Source organism: Ambystoma mexicanum, chromosome 2q, assembly GCF_040938575.1.
Source record: "Ambystoma mexicanum isolate Mex_15411 chromosome 2q, UKY_AmexF1_1, whole genome shotgun sequence".
Lineage (NCBI taxonomy): Eukaryota > Metazoa > Chordata > Amphibia > Caudata > Ambystomatidae > Ambystoma > Ambystoma mexicanum.
The window spans coordinates 715,057,399-715,079,781 of NC_090924.1; the positions used below are offsets into that span (position 1 = coordinate 715,057,399).

A 22,383-nucleotide genomic window follows, 5' to 3' on the forward strand; every position below is an offset into this window, starting at 1 on the left:
ATCTTTCATTTGCTTGGGTTGCATTTCGTGTTGCCTCTATGTCTTATGATGTGCTCTCTCATCTCTTCCTCGGATGCATATGATCTGCTTGTCTGATGTTCTCCTTCTTCTCCTCTCCCTTTTAGCTCCCTCTCCCCTTCCAACCCATCTGTTTGGCACAGCAGTTTCCTGTCACCAGGACATGTGGCTAATCTCGTTCTCAATGGTATTTACCGGCTCTACATATGACATCAGACCACTTTGCTCAACACGTCCTTTTCTCCTTGCTTCTTAACAGCTTCCTGGCACACACTCGCTCTACAGATCAATTAAGACGCCCTCTTGGCTCAATGACCTCGCTCACATTCACTTCTCCTTTTATTTGGCCCACATTGGCACAGACTGTAACATGTGATCATAGATATAGATGAAAAACAGATGATTCCTTATGAGTCCTATGGTTTTAGAGGAGGAGAGATTCACACTAAGCAACTTCAACTGCTGTCTGTAACCTCTCATCTACTCCTAACCAGCTATGACCTCTTCTTCTGCATGCAGGGGAAGACGTCCCGGAGCCTTTTCAGCATTGACTCCTGATGTAAGAAAGCTCCTGGGACTGACAGCTTGTAACAATAACAGTCCCTAACCGTAAACGCTGATTATTTGGCAGCTAAGTTTACATTTCCACTTTCTGCAAAAAACTGTGAGGTACCTCCATGCAGATCTGCCAGCTGGACCGGACAACAGCTAATGGGGCAGACCACAGGGTCATTGAGTCATATTTTTCACTAAAGTTCATCTCATTTTGGTCATTTCTTGCGGGTCGGGAGGAAAAGAACAGCAGCTTACCCCACAATTTAGACGTATGCTAACTGCAAACAGCATTAGTAGCAACTCAGTAAAGGAATCGGTCTTCGGTCTTCAAAGCCTTAGTTCCGGAGCTACCCCATATACCACAGTCTGACGGAGATTCGCGCACCAGGAATGTCATTCTGTCTGAATCCTAACAGTTAGTGCCTCTGGAATGACTGATCCTAAAGACCTGGGATGTTTCCCCTTTGGAATATATTATAATAAAGCCTGCCTCTGCATGGATATTTCATTATTCACTGTAGTGTCATGATGCATAAATCTTGATCCACCTCACTCATTTACTGAGAGGAAGGTCTGACTGTCATCTCTTACTACCAATAGGCGATGAGGGCTGAAGGAGCTCTGCTTGCTTACATTGGGAAGACTATCCATCCTTTGGCTTAGAGCCTGGAAAGCCCTCTTGACAGAAAGCAAAGAACAAAGTCTGCTTACTTGTACAGCAGCTTCCAACCACAGTGCCCCCCTCAAAGATGAAAGGTAGTGGTGTTTCCTCCCAGTGGGCACAAGGGTTGTAGAATGTATTTGTGTATTTCAATCCTGCCTGAGGTCATCTGCTCAGTGGTCAATTTACCATTCCATTTGTGAATTAGGGCCACAATGTCATAATCTATAATGCTTGTATTTTTTTCTTTTTGCCCTTTTTAGAGTTTCCAATAGCAACATGGGTTTTGAGATGTTTACAACGTATGTGCTTTTCGAGAAAACTGCACAAGACAGTCCAAAAACCTCCCCTTAAAAAGTCAAATTATTTTTGGAAAGTTTAATTTCATTCAGCCCAGGTGAGCCAATTTTCAGGCAGTGCCAAATTTGGCATCTTCCATGAAAAGTGCCACAGAGATTGTATGTTCTCACCTAAATGAAATAAAGCTGAATAGATTTACACTAAGTAAGGACGAGAAGTGGGTGTCCAGTTCCACGTCCAGTCTCACTAGATCTGATGTAACCCGTTTAATATTTGTTTTTATGAAAACCATGACAAAGGCCAAAACTGCTCAAAGACTGGTCAGTTATTGTAAGCCTGAACACTGAGCCACAGACCTGCTGCTATTGCAGAACTTGATTCGGTGATTTGTGCCCATGGAAATGTCCTGGTCTGTGGACCTAAGTAAAAGGGTAATTGATTGGTCAATTGAAAGAAATCATTTCTAACTGGTTCGAAATGATCTGAGAGTTATTGATGTCACCAACATCTTGGCACGCTAGCTTGAAAACGGTCCTAATGCAGCTCTCTGGTACCTACCCCAACCCATAACATGGTGGATGGATGCCTTGGAGCGGTCGCATCTGCCTCCTATTAATGAAAACATCTGAAGATGTGGTTATTTTATCCACTAAATGTACCTGCTTTTAAATGTATCCCAACCGTTAAACATAGCAATGCCTTGGGAACAGTGTCTGCTGAACATGGCCAAATTCCATGCACAGAGTTCACCTTTAGTCGCTTTGAGGTGCCCCAGACATGGCCCAAGTAGAGTGTGCAAGGGGCATACCTCCTTTGACCATCCCTATTGGTCATATTGGGTCTCTTATAGGTGCTTGAGGTACTGGGGTATGACCCTTGACCATGCCTCATACTCAATACCCATCGGTGATGGACACTGGCCATACCCAGTTGGTTCATTGCATCTCTTTGAGGTGTCTGGGGCATGGGAGTCCTTATGATTTAAGAACGGCCTAGCTCGACCCTGACCAGCCGCTCCATTGGGTAGGACTTTTGGGCATGCATTGGCAGCACTCTTTGCTGTGCCTGAAACATGGTTGGAAGGACATGCTCTGGGTGCACTGGGCATTGCCGTCGACTATTCCCTGCGGGAACATTTAGTGTGCTACTGGGCCTGGCAATGCCCCAGGCACAGTATGCACGCAACATGGTCACAGGCAATGCCCACTGGGCCTGTTTGTGGATTGCAAAGTAGCACCCGGTGATAACTCCTAGGCAGCAGCTTTCAGGTCAGACCGTGCATTCATCAAACAGTAGAAGCTGCTGATGCACGGGTTACAAGTACACACGACAGACACCAGTCACCCATCCGTGATCTCTACCTATCGAGCGCTAGACTGCTCTCAACTGCTGCTTCTAGAGCCTTCCATTGACGACCGAGACAAGGCCCTATGAGCTCCCCTGCCGCCCCAGCTAGCGGCATGACGCTGGCTTTAACCGTACATCATCAAAAATCACCAGAACGGTTGAATGTCAGTTAGCTGAATGATGACTTTGAGCTGCGCCTGGCGGTGACAGTCATGGTTACCATGGGAACCATAACTGGTGATTTTTGTGCTTTTTCATCTGTTCTGCTTATTCATTCAACGTCAGGGGTGTCCAGTAAATAGGTATGTTTATTTAACAGAGGTGTGAGTAGTCCTCTCACAAAGTGTCTTTTTTTTTATTTGATTTTTTACAGAAGTCGTATACTAGGTCTGACAAAAGTGTGCACTTTTTAAAATTCCATTATTTGTACCTGTTAATGGAATCAGATAGGTAATCTTTCAAAATGGCATAACTGCTTAGCTGGAGAATTGCTAATATGCGCGCTGCTCAGTTTCAGGTCTCATGGGGCCTCTCCAGAGCTAACGGGTCAATTTGAAGTTTATGGTTTTAATTAGGCGGGAGGCATGGCGTAGCTCGCGGGAACATTCTGCGAGGTGCCGGGGCAGTTTCAAGGGGCATGGCAAGAGCACCATGGCTCGTTTCCCTGCTGGCAGCACCAATTTCAATGGGTCCATTTCAGAGCTCACGAGGGAATCGCGCTCATGCCTTGTTTCCATGTTCCGCAATATTTTCTAAACTGAAAACGCAATCATGAAATGTGAAATTCAGGAGCCACGCTAGTGTTTTTTTGTTGCTCCTCTTTCTTAATTTTCCTTCACAACTTTCACTTCAACTATGGAGCGCTTAGGGAAGAAAGGCAAGCGTTGTTATGTTGTTGTTGTTATGGAATTTATTGCGCGCAGACCTAGCCATGAGAAGCAACAGAGCACTTGATTGATTGATTGATATTTTATTTCTATCGCGCTCGTACACAAGTGTTTCAGAGCGCGACAAGGCAAGGGAGGGGAACAGGGGAGAACAAAACAGCGATCTTACTAGGCCCAGTGACATTGAGAATGCGCAAGTGCATGGGAGAGGGGGAGGCGAAAAGTGCAGGGAAGGAGGGAGAAGTGTTAAGTGCGAAGCAGAGGAGAAACAGATAAATAACAATAAATAAATAATAAAGGCCACAAACAGTGGTAATGCAGCCAGCAATTTGCAAGTGCTAGGTTTAAGGCAGCAGACAGGGTAGGTCTGATAAGTGCAGGAAGAAAAAGGAGCGGCTCTATGGGTACAGATACAGACACCAGTGCAAGGGGTGTCCCGGAGGCAGTGCGGGAGGGTGGCAGGGTGAGCAGGTACCTGGGCCCGGAGGACAGAGGGTGCCCAGGTGCACGGTGCCAAGAGAGAACAGATCAGCAGGGGAGAGGGGGAGCGAAGGCAGAGGAAAAGAGGAAGAGGTCTTGAGGTGCTTCCGGAACCGGAGATAGTTCTCAAGTTTTAGAGTGGCAGGGAGGCTGTTCCAGAGGGAGGTATACAACAGTACCGATGCATAATGGAGCATTTTAAGAGGTAACAACAGAACAGATATACAGCCGGGGCTGGGATACAGAGGGGCATAGAGGTGGGGTGAAGCTGTAAAGGGTGGCGTGGACTAGAAGGGCAGACAGTGTGTAGCGAGTCAGGTGCGGGGGTGGAGGGAGACGTGATGGACTAGCTCTTGAGGAGGAGAGACTCCTTGAAAAGGAGGGTCTTGAGCTCTTTTCTGAATTGTAGGAGCGTGGGGGGCGAGTCTGATGCTGACGGGGAGGAGGTTCACTGCCTACTCTCTACTCAGTCGATTGGGGGAACCAGAGGTTGCCAAATGTAGAATATAATATTGAAAACTGTAAGTTCTTATATCAAAATGGATGTAACTTTCTTAGCTAAGTGGATGTCAGCAAAGAGAATTATTAGTTTACATGTGCATTGCCTATTTGTAAACACTAGGGGCAGTATAACCGAAACATTTCACCAGTGGAAGTGCAATTTGCACTAGGGCAAAAACTGCTCTAGTGCAAAAGGCATATTCTTTAAAAGTACTTTCTGGACAAAGGCAAGGGGCTAGAATTAGGGTAAGCTTTGGCAAACATGCATTGAAAGAATATGATGAATGAACCGCAATTGCACCAGTGCACAGTTTCATTAACCACGCCCTATGGATGATGTTGTAATACATTTGCACATGCGCCGAAACGGTTTGCATGAGCACAAGTATAAGATAGCACTGCTGCGTGTTTGTGTTTCATTTGATCAGACCAGTGCTGGCTGATGATGCGTAAGGTAGACTCCAGACAGGGATCCAACATGTCCTCAATGCATGTTCCTATGATCAATGTACATGCCATGGGTTTACATGTCTGACATTTGCCTGTGTACTGGTTATACTGAAATCCTGGCATGGTGAGGCTCTACGGGTCTGTCAATGAATATGTGTTCATTACTACTTTATTTAACATATTGACATTGTTCCTTGTAATAGTAGGAATAGCTTTATGCATGTATCTGGCAAATCAATGGTGCTACACATGTGCATGGCCTGTATTCTAAAGCTATTTGTTTGATTGGACATTGCAGATATATCAACACTCGTTCACTGCACACTACGCCCTCTGTAACCTGCTGACGTGGTAAGTAGAGTTCCCATATCTCTTTATGCTACAGACTAGCCATCATGTGTATATAATGTTTTGCACAAGGTCGTCCACCACGTGTGCACGCGTTTTGGATCCCTGACATTCCTGAAGCCAAGGCAATACGTTTATTACACAGCCTCATGAAGTTGATCATGCTGTATTTTTAAACTCCCTTTGTGTTTTACTCAGCTGAAAGGGAAATGCTGCTGCATTAGCATAAAGGATGCATATTTGGGGGAATGCTGCTGCATTAGCATAAATGATGCATATTTGGGGGAGGGGGAGCGGGGAGACCTGAAATAAATGAGAAGAATACACAGTGATAAATCCAAGCCCACAGCCATTAACTCCTCCCAAATGAGAGTAACTCTGAATACTGGGGAATATTACAAAAACATTCCATCAGTACAATAGTAATTTGCACTGGGGCAAAAATTGCTTCGCTGCAACATACATAGGACCTGATTATTTTTATTTATTTATTACATTTGTACAGTGCCTAAACCCATGGACATCAGGGAGCTGTTGCAATCCAGTTACAATGCGGTTACCAATAAGGTGGTGGTGAGTTAATAGGCAGGCATAAACAGTAAGCTGTACATGTCACTTAGCCGACTACATTTTTGTCAGTTTAAGCAAATAGCCAAGTTTTTAGCGCTTGTCGGAAGGGCCAGAAGGACGTTTCAGCACTTAGGTCAGGAGGGAGGGCATTCCAGTAGTTCATTGCCACTGCTATTTTTACACTAGGTAGGGCCAGGTGATGTACATACATGGATCTTGCTTATCTTGAGGACTTGGCTCTCGTGATTTTCTGGCACAGATATTGGGGGCCATATTGGAAAGGCAGTTGTGGGCAATGGACAAAGTTTTGAGGATGATCCTTTCTCGAATTGGTAATGGTGTGCTTTCTTCCTAGCAGCTGTGATGTGGTCTCTTTTCGGTATGTTCAAGGCTGCTTGGAGAGAATTGTTCTGGATTATCTGTAATTTGTTCAGGTTTTGTTGGGTAGCTCCTGTAAAGAGGACAGTACAGTAATACAGTCTTGCTCCGATGATTGCTCGGGCGATTGTCAGGCAACTGTTCAGTGAGAGGAAATATCTAGCTGCAGTGAGGAGTTTAGCTATGTAGGTTGATGTGGAGGCGATCGCGTTCACTTGTTTGGTAATGGGATAGGGTGGCATCCAGGTAGACTCATAGTGTTTTTACAGCGGAGGAGATGGTATCTGTATTCCAGCTATGGTGAAGGAGGTGAATTGAGCATTGTGTTTCTTTAGCATGGTAGGGGAGCCGACTAGTAGGATCTCCGTGTTGTCGTCATTTAGGCACAGGTGGTTGGAGGCCATTCAGGTATGGATGGTGGAGTAGATTTTGTTGATGGTGAGTCTTCGTCGTAGGACCCTGATGGGGAGGAGGATTTGGGAATGGTCGACGTAGTCGGTGTAGAAGATGCTGATGGTGTATAGGAGGTCGAATAATGGTTTGGTGAAGTTGTTATAAAGCGATGGGGAGATGCATGAACCTTGGGGGAGCCCTCGGGGACTGAGGATCGTTGGGGCGCTTGCAATGTCTGAGAAGACTCTCAAGGATCTGTTTTGTAGGAAAGATGCGATCCATGATGCAGCTTCCGGCAAGAAGTCAGCAGATGCTGTGAGGTGGTGACACAGTGTTTTGTGATCTACCAGGTCTAAGGCAGCTTATAGATCAAGAAGGAGTAGGAAAGCTCATTTGCCCTCATCTCTAAATGCATCGAGCTGGCATTTTAGATCTAGTAGCACTGATTCTGTGCCATGGCCAGGACAGAAACCTGACTGGCACATTCCTAGGATATGATTTGTTTCAAGGTATAGCTGTATTCGGTTGTAAGCTGCTCTGTCTAGTATCTTTAGTAAGAAGGGAACTGTTGTGATCGGTCATTAGTTGTTGGGTGACAGTGGGTCCAGAGAAGGTTTTCTTTAGTAAAGGGAGTACCCAGGATGCTTTTAGGGTGACTGGTACCCGGCTAGAGGAGAACAAGGCGTTTATGAATCTTGTGAAGAATAGGATCAGTGCTTCAGAGCAGTCTTTGATGATGGTGGCTGAGCAGATGGCTCCTTTACATCTGGTTGGCTTGAGATTTCTAAGGATTTTGGCTTTTTCTGCTTCCAGGATTTTCCTGAACTGGAAGGGAGGAGCGGCGTGTGTCTTAGTTGTCTTGGAGGGAAGGTTTCTGGGGCAGACCATGAATTCTTTTTTTTTTCATTTCTTTGCTGTAGGGAGCTTATTTTAAGTCGCATGGCATTCTGAATGTTGGTTGTTGGTGCACCAGGTCACGTCTTTGGTGAAGGTGGAGAGTGGCAGGACAGGAGACTCTAATTCCCTTAGGATTTTGAATAATTGTTGTGAGTTGGAACTGGCCATGGCTATCCTAGTGTTTTAGGCTTCTGCTTTTGCTGCCATCATAGCCTGTTTGTATTCTCTAGATATGGTGGAGAAGGCGATTTTAGAGAGGGCAGAGTGGTCTTTTTTCCAGGTGGCTTCAGCCTGCCTTTTTTTAGGTCCGAGGTGAACCAAGAGTTAATGTGGCTTGTTGGCTTGTCGGGGTGAACCAAGAGTTAATGTGACTTGTTGGCTTGGCTTTTCTTGGGAGAAGGGGTGCTACTAGGTTCACTGCTTTGGTTAGGTTACTTGAGTGTAGGTCTGCTAAGATTTCTGGATCTGTTGAGTCTAGGTGTTCGAGGTATAGGGGTGAGAATAGCAGGGAGATTGATTCTTTGGAGATGTTCTGGGAGCTGTGGCCCAGTGTGGGTGGCAGGTTTTGGGATGCTGGAGGATGGTGGTTCTTCAGGGGGATGGTAAAGCATAGGATATGATGATCTGACCATGGGCAGAGGGAATTAGAGGTGATGGCAATCTGGTCGTTACAGTCCGCTACCCAGGCCAGGGTTCTCCCTTTGATGTGGGTTGGATTTGTGACCCTGTGAGTGAATCCTAGGTCAGTCAGGGCATTGTATGGTGATAGAGTTTGATGGGGTGGTTGTGAATTTTACTGTTAGGAGTTAACAGGTTCTCTCCGTTGAGTTGCTAATGGGTCTAATTTGAAGGGAGTCCCAGTAGATGAGTGCTACGCCTCCACCTCTGGCACCTGTTCTGTTACATCTAATTATGGTGAAGCCCTCACGGAGAGCTAGGGACAAGGACGGGCCTGCGGCTTGGTGGAGCCATGTCTCTGAGATTGCCAGAATGTCTAGTTTTGTGGTGGTGCTTAGGTCATTAATGTCTAATTCATGAGCCAGGAGGGATCTTTCATTGATGAGGGCTCAGTGCAGAGGGGCGTTTGTGCCAGAGGTGGGAGGGACAGGGGCTGTAGGGGAAGTTTGGTGCTCCCTCCCCCTGTGCATAGTGCTTTGCATGTGTGCTATGGGTTGGCTATGCTGATTGAGGTTGCATTGGTTTCAGGTTCCAATGCAGTGCGTGCTACATAGTAAGTGTTTCGGGCTAGCATGTGGGTGGTGGTTTTGGTGTGGGTTTTTGCGCAAAGGTGGACGTTTTTTCGTTGCTAAGGGTGGTGGGTGGTGGGAGGGCTTGACTCTTTGGGGCTTGGTGCCAAAACTGGTTTTCATACAGCAGTGAAAAATGGGGTGGTAGTCATGGATTTCGAGTGGGGTGCAGGTCTGGGTATATGTGAGGTAAAATGGTTGTTGGATGGTTCAGGTGCAGCGGGTGCCGTGGGCACAAGTGAGGCAGTGTTGGGATGAGGTGTGCGGCTGACCTCTTCCCTGTGGGGTTTGTGTAGCTGCAGGCAGGTGTGGTTTCTTTTTGGGTTGGGGGGTCATTTTAGTAAGGGTCTCAGAAGGCGGACAGGTTCCACAATCTTTGCAGAGGTAGCGTGGGGTGTGGCTGGCTTCAGTGTGGGTCTCTGGTGCCTGGGTGCCTCTTTAGGAGGGGTGATGGGGTTATTTTGCCTGGTCATTGGGTATTCAGGGGATGTGGTACTTTGGTCTTGATTTGATGCTTGTTCAGTGCATCGCAGTGTTTGGTGAGGGGGGGATTAGTGTGTTGTGATAGTTGTGGAGGCTGCGACCACCATCCTGGCATATGTGATGGTAGCTGGGAGCTTAGGGGGAGCTGCGTGTGCATTCTCTAGGATGGTGGGAAACGGGATGGAGGGGTGCCAAATGTTAATCCAGGCGGTATGGGGTGGGGTTGTGCCGTGGGCAGTGAACACGGGCATAGCCATTCAACACAGCAATATAGGAGCCAGCAGTGCATAACAGCATGTCAGGCTTACGTTTCAGTTGGTGGGCACCGGGCCGGGCACGGACAACGTTTTCGGGTGGCAACAGCGATGAGCAGCAGAGAGCTCCAAGGGCCTTGTGGCACGGCCTTTGGCAGTGGACGGCTCCACCTTCCGGCTATGTTGAGCCAGTGCCATTTCTTAAATACTGAGCCAATCCGAGTGCTTGTTTGCCTTCAAGCTGGCACAGAGGGTGTTCGCTGTTTCGGCAACAACCAACTTATCAGGGCAGCAGCCGCTATGTAGTGGACGGCATCTTCCTTCTTCTGGAGGTCTGCGTGGCTCAGTGATGAATGAATTTGCAGCAGAGCTCCATAGAGCTCCAAGGGCCTTATGGCACAGCCTTTGGGAGCAGCCAGCTCTGTCTTTCGGGCTCAGTTGAGCCAGTGCCATTTCCTTAATGTTGAGCCAATCTGAGTGCTTGTTTGCCCTCACAGAGGCACAGAGGATGTTTGTCATTTTGGCGGCGGCCATCTTATCAGGGGGTGTAGCTGCTATGTAGTGCAGGGCATCTTCCTTCTTCTAGGGGGGGGGTCAGTGATGCATGAATTCGAAGGAGAGCTGCAGAGAGCTCCAAGGGCCTTGTGGCACAGCCTTTGGGGGCGGCCGGCTCCATTGAACCAGTGCCTTTTCTTCAATGCTGAGCCATTCCGAGTGCTTGTTTGCCCATTTCGGTGGCGGCCATTTTAACAGGGGGTGCAGCTGCTATGTAGTGGAGGGCATCTTCCTTCTTCCGGAGGTCTGGGGGCTCAGTGATGATTCACAGAGATTTGCACTAGAGCAAACCAGACATGCCTCCTGCTACCTTATACTTGATTCACAAAGCCGAACATTGGAGTAAGTCTGAAGATGTCTGGAGCATCTCTGTAATACCCTTGAGCAAATCCTTGTGAATCTCATTTGCACATTAGCATCACCAGGCATCTCCAGATTTGCTCCAGTTTTGGCCTTTGTGCATGAGGTATGAAGCAACAGAGCAAATCAGAAATGCTGATGGGCAGCTCTGATTTTCTCCAGTGCAAACCTTTGAGAATCCGGCCCATATTCTTTCAATGCATTATTGCATGACAGCAAACAACTTTGACTAGGGCAAACATTGCCCTGGCGCAAACATGCATCAAAAAAAGAAAATATACTAATTACAACCACACACCTTTTCTATAACTCCACCCTAGATTGGCAAAGATGTTGCCTCCATTACTATTATTTTTATTATTATTGTATTTATTGAGCACGGATCCAGCTTCGAGACGCAACGGAGCGCTAAACATGGAGTCTGAATCCGTTCAGATCCTAGTCGATCGTCACTGTGTTGTGTCGCAACTTGATGCATTATATAAGCGTGTTGTGAATAGCATATACCTTTCCATGACCTTGATCCATACGTCTGAAGTGGCCGATGTGTGCAACAGAAGCGCTCCAGGACCGGATGATGAAGCCGAGGCTCCTCTGGAAGCAGCTGTGTGTGCCTCAATGTGAGGCAGCGTCGAGAGATGGATGTCGCACGCGGCGGGAGGAAATCACATCCGCCTATTTGTCACTGTTTCTTAAAAGTCCATTTTTTCTGGCAGCTCACTGAGGAGTGGTGATTGAGTAAATTTTCAATCACTTTAGTGTGGGATATGTCTTGACATTTTCCAGATGGCGCTCACTTCTTTGATGAATGACCTGCTCCCAGTGATTGCAAAAAATATGAAATCTGTCATCAGTTTCTGACATTAACCAACATGAGGTGCTGCCTATCCGCCAGTGTACCTTCACACGCTAAATTGCTCGCTCTGCTTTTGAGACTTAATTAAATCTACACTTGTTCACCTGATGTGCACTAACAAGCGACTCCCCTTTGTTTGTGGAGAGAACATCAAAGCGCGAAACAAAATAACTTAATCTAGACATCACATGTGCAAAATAGAATTATCATGAAAACATAATCTGATATGTGCATGCAACGCATAGTATAAAAACAGTCAATTATAGTGATCAACTTCTAGCATTCTGCGACTGTCCATAAGTACCATAAATGTATAATATGGCCAAAACATTTGTTAGCATTAATTATACAGTCTGCAGCAATGAGACAGACACCGTTCAAGCCATAAGTGATCCCGTCTGCATCCTGGATCCAGATGCTTTGGAGTACGACTCCCATGATGCCTCTCTACTGACTATGCTGGACAGGGCTGATAGGAAGTGTAGTCCAAAACATCTAGATAGGCAAAGGTTGTAGATCTCAGCACTAAACACACAGATTCCATTGTCCGACCTATGACGTTTGGCATCACCGATCTAGGCATCAAAATCCATCGATATACAGATGCCACACAGCTCTGCCTACAGATCACTACTGGGCAGGGAATCTATTGGCGTATGCATTGTCTCTCCCTCTTGCGACGCCTAGATGTCATCGTCCTTGGAAATCCACCAAAAAGAGGGCTTAATACCAGACATGTATGATGAAAATGAAACTCCAACCTCTCTGTCCCCAATTTTCGCCCCTACACAAAATCCACTTGGTTCATCATTTTCAGCAAACTCTCATTCAAGACCCCAATAGCAGAAAACTCAAACAGGTTGGTGTCAACACTCCCCCTACCACCAAATCATGCATGTCTCTCTCCTCCTCACCATCAAGCCTTTCCTCCACACTTTTGACTACAGAGCAGCGGTCCAAGCGCTGGTTGGCTTGCTCCTGCAAGTTGGCAATGCCCCCTCAGATTCATACTAAGACCGACCCTGACCCCCACGAAACAAGTGTGCCATCCTGCGTCCCTACACATCCCGCTGCATAATGGCCACAAAGACATCTGTCCGTTTCCACTCGCACAATTGCACCGTCTGCCTGTACAAGCCGGCTTAATCTTCAAAGCAGCCTGCATCACCCCCATGGCCATGGCAACTGATTCCCCATTCACCAAGAGCTACAGCAGGGAAAGACCTTCTCCAGCACTGCACCCAGAATATGGAGCACCCGTTCACCTTCCACGAGGCAGGTCCCCTCCCCAAACGATGGAAATGTAGACGCGTTGTCAAAGAAAACCTCACTGAATTCTGATGGCCCAAGCTCACCTTCCCTCTTTGAGCTCTTTAACCATCCACTGTCTCTGCCAGTTTCCTCATTTATATGCTGACCTACTTAATGTATTAGTGGTAAATTGTCCCTTTTTGCATTGTTGTTTTTTTTCTCTGAATGTTATATACCTTTGGACACAATATTTGCTGTTCCTTTTGTAAGGTACTATGACAATTGCTAGCTAAGGTTGTCGTATATACATACTTTACAGACATATAGACACACACAATATGAGAATGGATGCTGTTTTATTTCCAAGGTACACAAAGTTCCTTCTCCTAATTTGCATGATTGATGCATCGCACTATGGTATGTTAATAAAATGTATAGCGCGCAAGTTCACTGTTAGGCATCTTGGCACGAGGATAAGTCGGTTTTAGGTCAAAGTATTGAATCAAAAGGATTGAAATACAATAGGGTCTAATCAAAAGGATCGAAAACAAAAGGGTCGATTTTTATTTTTATTATTTTTTTTTTTAGGGGTACCCCCCCAAAACTCCCTTTTTCGTGGTAAAAAAACCTTTTTTTCCTATACGGAAACCCCCCAAAAAATATACATTTAAAAAAAAATATCGACCCTTTTGCTTTAGGTCCTATTGACTCGACCCTATGGCATTCAATCCTTTTGGTTTCGAACCTTTGACCGGACACCGGATAAGTCTGATACAGGTCATCCATTCTAGGGAAAGACAAATCTTTTCAACAAACGCCTACATTGGAGATGGTTCTCTGTGGCCATACACTCATGGGAAAGGCTATTCCAATGCTTGGCCACCACAAACGAGAAAGCTCGTCCGTCAACCCGCATGAGTCGAATCTTAGGAACCACTACCAAATTAGTCAAGCTAGAATGGAGCAGACGTCCGGGGACATTGTGGCAAAATGTGTCTCTGAGATAGTCAGCTCCTTGACCATAACAGGTCCCGTGGACCAAACAGAGGGATTTAAATGTGATTCTTTGACTCACCGGTAGCCAGTGTAGGGCTTGTAATGCAGGACTAATGTGCACTCCATAAAGGGCATTAGTAGCCATTTGGGCTGCAAAGTTTTGTAGTAGTTGTAAACGGTGGATAATTCCAATTGGCTGGGCAAGATACAGGGCATTATAATAGTAAATCCAACTGGTGATAAGATACCACTAGCGGATGTAAATGCAGGGGAAGAAACAGGAGGACCTTTCCCAGTATTCTCAGAAGAAAGTAACCTGTTTTGCAGACCACGCTCACCTGAGGTGCTCGAGAAAGTGAAGAAGATAGAAGAGCTCCCAGATTTGTTACCCTGGTGACAGGAGTGGGAAAGTCACCTTGTGTGGGAGGCCAGAAATAGGAGGTACAAAGAGCAGAGCTAAGAGTAAACCCTACCACAAATATCTCTGTCTTGTCCGCAGCCAGGCACTTGCACAGATCCAACGACACCTCAGCCCGATCCTGATCCAGCCGAACCAAAATATGGGTGTTGTCGCATTGCGAATAGAAGCGGAAAACCATGCTAACATAGATTCTAAAATGCAGATCCCTGTGGAAAACTACAGGATAGTGACCAAGAAGTTGAAAGAAATGTAGCTAATAAGAGAGATTGGCTCCTATCGGTCAGGAAAGAGGTAAACCAGGTAAGGACATTTCCCAAGGGGCCAGCTGCAGCAAGACGGGATAACAAGATGGAATGGTCAACAGTGTCAAATGCCGCCGACCGTTCTAATAGACTTAAGGCCCTGACTCACCCTGATGAAAAAGAAGAGTGCAGTCATCCACCACAGAAGTCAGGACACTCTGTGCCCCTGCCCAGTCAGAATCCTGACTGAACAGAGTCAAAGGAGAATGATGTTTCCAACAAGGAAAATAAAAAGTGGTCCACCGAGGATTCAAGTAATTTCATGAAAAAAGAAGGCACTGCAATAGGACGACAGTTAGCTAGCACAAAGGTATCCAAAGTTGGCTTCCTCAGAAGAGGAATTACAGTAGCATGTTTCATTTCTGCCGGAAAGAGGCAGCCTGACACGAAAGCTTGATAGCACATGTGACCTAAGGTATTAAAGTGGGCAGGATTATTTTCATGGTAAGAGGGCTTGTATCTGAATGAGCAGCTGATTAAAGACGCAGAAATGCCCGTGTAACATCATCCTCAGAGAATTCCTGAAAAGTAGACCATACCAGGGCGGTAGGGTCAGCAGTGAGCAGACCCACAAAGGGCGGACTGGGAGAAGTCACACTGACAATAGCGTCCCGTCTGTTGGTAACTTTGGTGACAAAAATGTCAGAGAGGGAGTCACACAGCTCTTGAGAAGAGGGAGCCCTGGGGGATACATTACTGACAGAGTTAAAGGATTTCACTACTGAAAAGGGTTCCTTGGAGTGATTAAGGGCCAGTCCAATGTTTTGGGTGAAAGAAAAAGTATTTAGCCATGACAATCTTGCGATGGTTGTTCCTAGTAAGCAGTTCAAAATACCTTTTTTCTATGGAGCTATTGCACAGCGTCATTTGCGCTCTGCCTGCTTAACTCGCGTCTGAAACGGTTTAAGCTGCTCAGTGAACCATGGTTCAGATGAGCGCGTGTGCATATGTGCAGGTTTAAGAGGGCCCAATTGATTCGCCACTTCATTCATAATAAGGGAGACAGAGTACAGATTAACCTTTGGGAGATTGCAACACCTGGCCCTAATCAAGAAGGACAGATGCTGCCAAGTGTTTTGTTTTATTTGATTCTGTGTGCCATACGTGTGTCTGGACTAAGCTTTCAGCTCTAGCAAGAGTGACAAATGTGCCTGGTAAATGGTTATGTATTTTTCTGGCTTGGTGTGGGTGGTGCTATACCAGTCCAATATTTAAAAACTCTGATAGAGTACAGATGTCAGAGCGTCAAAATATACAGTATCATTACTGGAAGTAATCTCCCTAATCTGAGATGCTCTCAACCAAAATGGGAGTGCATTTTTCTAAACTACACCAAACAATGATGAAAATGAGACATGCAATATGCAGACATATGAAGAAAGAGGAGTTTTCCTGGCAAGCATTCTAGAATATGTACTCTTGCTCCTTTGAGAGCCATCGTCATTGTTAACATTCTTTGCCTCACTTTCAAATAATTGAATTGATATTTTATTTAGTATTTTATGTACAACTTATTGGAACACATGGCGTGACCTTATACATGAAAATGTCCCACTGCAAACCCTGCAAAACTCACTGCTCATCCATAAAATTGCCTCCTCGAATACCCACCCCTTCAGATGGGAAGGCCCTGACAATAGAAACTAATTCTAAATCTGTTATACTTTGGAGCCAACTTGCCCCGTGCCCCCTTCTTTCGGCAGAGCCAGTGTATCCCCCTGGATCTTACTGTACAGACACACTGTGCCAAGCACCTCCTCGAGTAGTACCTGTGTCTAGATGAAACAGTCTAGGTTTGCAGTATCCATGTTACAAGCGCCATGGAGGCCTCTCTGTGTTCTTGGGCCCCAATTTTTTTTATGTTCACTGGGTCTGCTTGGGCAATGTTCTCTATATGTTTTATCCATTCAGCAACCTTTTTTTAACGCAAATAACCAATTGCTGTTTTACTTTGGATTCACGCCCCTGATGCTTTCGCTTGGGACCTCTGCCCACAAAAAATCGTTTTAATCGAAAATGCTTCTATTTTGGGATATGGTATATCTTATAAGGATATCTTGTCCTCTACTATCTCTTGATTGGCTTCAACACGTGTCATCTTCTCTGATGACACTGATATTTCTGATTATGACTTTTGCCTTTTTGCTTTCCGGTTTTGTGTTCATATTGCTACAGTGCACATTTTATAGTTATGAAATTGTGATGCTGTTCTGTTTGCAGAGTGTGGGCATCTGAATTGATCAGAATAACCTGGGCATGCATAATACAATTGTGTCTCTGTAGTCAATGTTCCCTTTCTGTCGATCCTAGCAGATGTGTACATGCCAATCTTCCCTAATATGTTGACGTGTCAGATGTGCTCCAGAAAGGACCTATAAGCTAACCATTGAAATGATTATCTGTTAAGCAGAAGAAATAGACATGCAGTAAACATGAACTAGAAGAGTCCAGTACACTCCAGAGACTGTATATATCCCTTCTGCATATACCCTTTTACCAAGCTCTCAGATATAAGATTGGGGAATAATGGATTATAGTGCCATATTCCTTTTTCTATTTCGTGAATGCTTATCACGCCCATTGCAAGAAAAACCCATATGATTGTGTTGTCTTTTAACCAAAATTCAAAAATCTATTTATTTAAATGATCTTTACGACTCACACACTTTGAGTACCCCTGAAAAACATGCGTTGTGTGTACTTGGATGAATTGTTAATGGGTGCTGTTCTGACCCCATGAAATTCCACGTACGCTTTACTTCATGGCCTTGCTGGGATCTGGTCTCTGGCCAGTGTTCCATGGGTGTGACATGAGCTTGCTAGTTATTCCTGGAGGGAGTGGTGTTTTAAGGCTTGGCACTGATTCATCATTCCAAGGAAGGCTGTCCTACTGGTCCACAGTTTACTAGCTCAGAGCTGGGGGGGAAATCCGCCAAGGCCATGATCTGGCAGACCCTTAAATGCGGCGGTAATAGCGCTACCTCCCACATTTAAGGGTTACGGCCAGACTCGTGATGAGGCCCTTAATCTTGGCCTTTGCTTTTGTTTTCTGTGTTCATTCATTTTGCCCTAGTCCTCCTATCTATTATATCATTGGCCCTTCTTATTTTATGTTTTCTCTTTTCTCAAGGTGATACGTATTTGTAAGTATTGCACATCCTCTGGATTAGCTGTCAGTTCTGCCCACTTTCAATTATTCCTGCATTTCAATGAATAATTATTGTTTTATTATTATTTAATTGTATTTGTTTGGATGTGTAATTTGGTAGGTTTGTTACATACAGAATGTTCAACCTCATCTATATAATCAAGAACACCAGACATGCTTTAAAGTAATTTAGAAAAGGCGGGGTTCGAAGGTTACTTGTGCCCAGCCTATTATGTCGTATTCCTCAAAAATGAAACCAAAACCGTTCGTATGGTCAGTAGTTTTTATTAGTTAAATACCATAGGTATTGTTTTTAGATAAAAAGATGCCAACATGCTCAATTTGGAGGCATATGCATTTGTTTCACCCTTACCCAGGCTTCCTCAAGGCACAGTTGTGAATAGGTGTGTAGTTTTTTGTATTCTGTTCCATTAGTATAGCTTTGTACACACTTTACATACAATATGTATTCCTGTTCTGCTCAATTTATGCTTAGTTCAAAATGGCGCGGAGCACAATACATTCTGGGAGTGCTCGGAGCCATGTTGGATATTTACTTCACTCCGCAGTGAAAGGCTGCACACATTTTGCTGAAGTGTTGATTCACAGTGCTGAGACAAGCATGCTTTTTTCAAACTTTGTATGCAGTCAAGTCCATTTCTGCTGGGAAACTGTTCTCGTGGAGCATGTTTTTAGAGCAGGGAGGCCCTGCATTCCTTGGAGGGGAGCTCTCGATTGACCCAGCTGGCAACCGACGGCTGTCCCTCAACTGCGATTGTGCAATTCCAGAAGGTTCGAGAATTAACTCCTTTTTTTGGAGTGCCTATATAGGCGGAAACCTGGAGGAGTCAGGTGAGACTTCAGCCAGAGAAGGACGCTCCATCTGGCCTTCCTGTGAGCTGTAGCGCTCTCTTCCTGGCTGTCCCCCCGGAGTCTTCCAGCCGCTTCTGGACGAGATGAGGACAGAATTTACGCTCACGGTGATGTATTTCTTTTGCTTTCTTTACTTATGGCCATGTTAGTTTTATGAGTTATTTCTATGTACCTGTAATCTTTGAATAAATAGCCGTAAAGAGCTGATTATCTTCTAAAGGGTGCGTGGCTGTGAGTTACTGTGTCTGTCTGTTTTTGGGTTGAAGTATTTGCTCTATAATTGCATTGGTGATTTATGGTAGTTCTGTGTGCTTTTCAGAGCAGAGCAATACAATTCCACACATAGGTCAATGTATTTATATACTTTTCTGACACAGGTTATTCATAGATACAATTTGCATTAAAATCAGAGCAAGTAGTTGGTAAGTAGCCAAGCTTAGTGGCTCTGTAGTGAGAGAGGGAGGGAAGGTAGGTAACAGTAACTTGACTTGATAAATTGTTTGATTACATCTGAAATTTAAATCTTATTGTAATGATGTACACTCGGACGCTTTCCAGGTTCCTCAGTTCCACTTTATTGCGTGTTACTTAAAATGAGCTATAGAGGATACAAACATTGTATCCCCCCACCCAGGCTAGAGGTCCCCAACTGACTTTCTTGGAACCCTTAAACAAAAACTACATGGACAAACATTCCATCACTGACACACCAACATTCTGTCAACCATGCATTCAGAAAGACAGTATGCAACACTTATGTTGAAAGCACACACTTTGTGATCGATATTTAATCAGAATAATTTCCTTGTAGTAAAATGTATTTATTTCTTAAATACAAGACAGACTACCCCTTCTAACATTGCCTTTCTAGTGTGCATATGAACCATGTAAGTACACACAGCTTCTTCATTAGTTGCTCAGTCTGTGTGAGCTTTTTCTTCATCCAAACACACGTTTCAAACCCATGTGGTGCTATTTCAAGGCTTGAATCTTGAGCTGTGCCTTTCCTCGTTTCTATACATAAAGTAATGACACGCTGTGAGAGTGCTGGTCATTGTTAGCTTTGAGTGCCGCATAAATTATACAATCTGCAGCAATGAGAGCTAAATTGCTATGTTGAGGGCTGGAATGGGCAGAAAATCGGTGGTGTGTTTGGAGCTGGCAAGTCGTATTGTCTAATTATCTATCTTGGCTGTGAAGAAATCGTCAATAGTGTTGTATTTGTCAGTTTATTGCGGTTTTGCAGGATTTGGAGGCCCCATATTGACAGTTTCTCCAACAGTTACTATTGCTAGAGAGAACCTCTGTCAGAATGCCATTTGAAGAGGGTATGATAGACCAAGCTTTATTTATTTTAATTAATATGAAATGATCTAGGTAATTCTGTTTCTGAAAGGGAGGTCTGATAATCAGACCCCCTTTAAAAATGCTCCATGCCAGCATGTTAGAGCACACATATTTGCTGTAACCAATTGACAGACATTCACAGGACAGATTTTCAATGACACAGAACAAGGTTTCGAAGGCCAAATGTGTAACCGTGGTAGTTGCAGGGCTTAACTATGACAGGACTAATGTATATTTGCGTCTACGGTGACTGTACCCACAGCTAGCACATGGAACAATAGACAGAATTATGCCGATTTGATTCTCCTGCAGAAGGCGAACATCATTGCCATGGGCATATAACCTTCTGAGGTGTCCTGGGAAGAGTGCTTAAGAGTCAGCACAGACATTACAATGCCTGCCTTATATCAGGGTGCTAATCACTCGAGTCCTTTTGAAGCTAACAGGCATGAGAAGGGGTGCGGTCAAAGTAGCCAAGTGGGAAGGTAGGTCTGGAGAAGAGTCCCACCATCTTGCTTTTCTTTTTCCTGCCCCCTCCATGTCCTGCAAGCAAGGTACTCTGGGTGTGATGTCATAAGGAAAAGGGCACTTGTTACAATAATGGGGATTAGACCACATATATCAGGATTTGCTTTAAACCAATCTCCAGAGGCATTTTACCTTTAAAGGGAGAGGGACACCCCCTCATTCATTGATTCATCTCAGGGCTCCAAGAAAAAAAAAGAAAATCACAGCTTGATATATAATCTATCCCAAAGTACTCTTCTGGGGAGGCCAAGACAAAATGCATCCAAGGCAGACGAGAGCTTTGTCCCCTTACCAATCCCTGCAAATAGTGGGCGGGGGTACTTTTGGACCAAGATCTCACTGTGGCTACACTGAAACCAGGATCCGGGTCCTGGAGTTGAAATAACCCCTGTAGGTACCATCCAATCTGCCTGGAGTGGGAGTACAACAGGAGGAGTCACTTTGTCCAGGAACCCCAGAAACCTAGAAGCCCAAATGCAGCTGGAATCTTGTTATAGAGCCTCGATTCACCTTTGGTCTTCAACCATGATCATCCCCTTGGAGCCAATACAGGAACCATGGTGCTGCATTTGGCACTCCACAACCTTTTGAGATGCTTACCTGCTTCTGAAGGCTGTCTCAACGCTGTATTGGACCAGTGAAGATTGCAGACGTCTCAATTTGAGCGTCCTGTCACCACTGTGAAAGCATCCAATTCACCACATTCATGCATCAAATCGACCCAGCAGAAGCTTAATTTTGACCCAACTCGACTGCCTAGTCGAACCTGTTGTGACCCAATCTACTTTGATCATTTCAAGCACCTTCGCAATCTACCCAGAGCCCTGCCTCGACTACAACTTAATGCTGGATCAACACAGCTCGCCCCATCTGAACTCTGGCTCCACTGATGGAAGCACATAGAAGTCCTGCTCAGTGCTGACATGCACCCAAGATGAAGAATTAAGGTACTGTGAATCGGCCCTGCCCCCACACCCCCCTAATACACTTTTTGGGTTAATGATTTCTAAGCCTCCTTCCCTCTCTATTTCTTTTTTTTTTTCTTTTTATTTATTATATGGTTAATACAATCAAGCTTTAACAATCAATTCAGAATGAGACATGTTTTATTTTGACATTTTACAATTCATTTAAAAGAACATACAAAAAATAAAATTGGTAAAACCACTCATTTCATTTGTATTCATGACCGTTTAATGCATGATTAAAATCCAGAATAAAGTCAACACATGACAAGAAAGATTCTTACATTACAGACCAGTGATTCAACTTGTATTAGCGAGTTATAGGCTTAGGGATTTAATGAACCTGACAACTGCAATAACGAATGAGGTAGTGGCGTCCAGTCAGAAATAAGTGCCAAAAAGCTTCTATACCAACAGACCAAAGTGTAGATAGATGTTTTCCAAAATATTGTAAATGATTTTCCTCCAAGCAAAAAACACTCAGTTACCAGATTCAAGTGTCACTGGTGAATGGCAAAAACCACAGATGGATTGTTCTGAAGAATAATATGGTTGGGTTTGTTTGGCAAGTAGGCGATTCCAACAAAAATGCAGAAAGAAAGACTTGTTAAGCCTGTCAGGATAGATACATAAAAAGGGTGCAGTAATGGCCAGCTTTTTGTACTCGGTACCAAGATGACTTAATGAGGGGTATGAATGCAACACATTTATTATGTTAGTCCAGTCAAAATAATACAAGATGTTTGAACTTTTTTGGGAAGATTCACAAGGTCTTCAGGCAATGTTATTAAGTATAATATTGCATCTATCCTTGATTGAACAAGCGCAGAGGCATCCCTCAGGCTGAAAAGTTTTGTTGGAATCTTCAAATAAGGAATCCTTGATTGGACATAAAATCTTCTGATATAATGACAGAAGTTTGCACTCTGCTCTGGCCTGTAAAGATATTATGCCAAGTTCGTAAGGTATGACGGCAATCGGTAGGGACTTGGGAAGTCGAAGTTTTTTTCAC

At 44.7% G+C, this 22,383-nt stretch overlaps 1 protein-coding gene across 3 annotated transcripts in view; it reads left to right on the forward strand.

Moving 5' to 3' along the window:
* The window catches only part of DPP6 (dipeptidyl peptidase like 6), a 2,034,493-nt gene that overhangs the window by 987,485 nt on the left and 1,024,625 nt on the right, over positions 1-22,383 (forward strand). For all 3 annotated transcript variants that reach the window (XM_069647934.1, XM_069647936.1, XM_069647935.1), the window contains exon 6: positions 5,498-5,550. In XM_069647934.1, the coding sequence (XP_069504035.1) occupies positions 5,498-5,550 (53 nt within the window). The remainder of the gene's footprint in view (positions 1-5,497; positions 5,551-22,383) is intronic.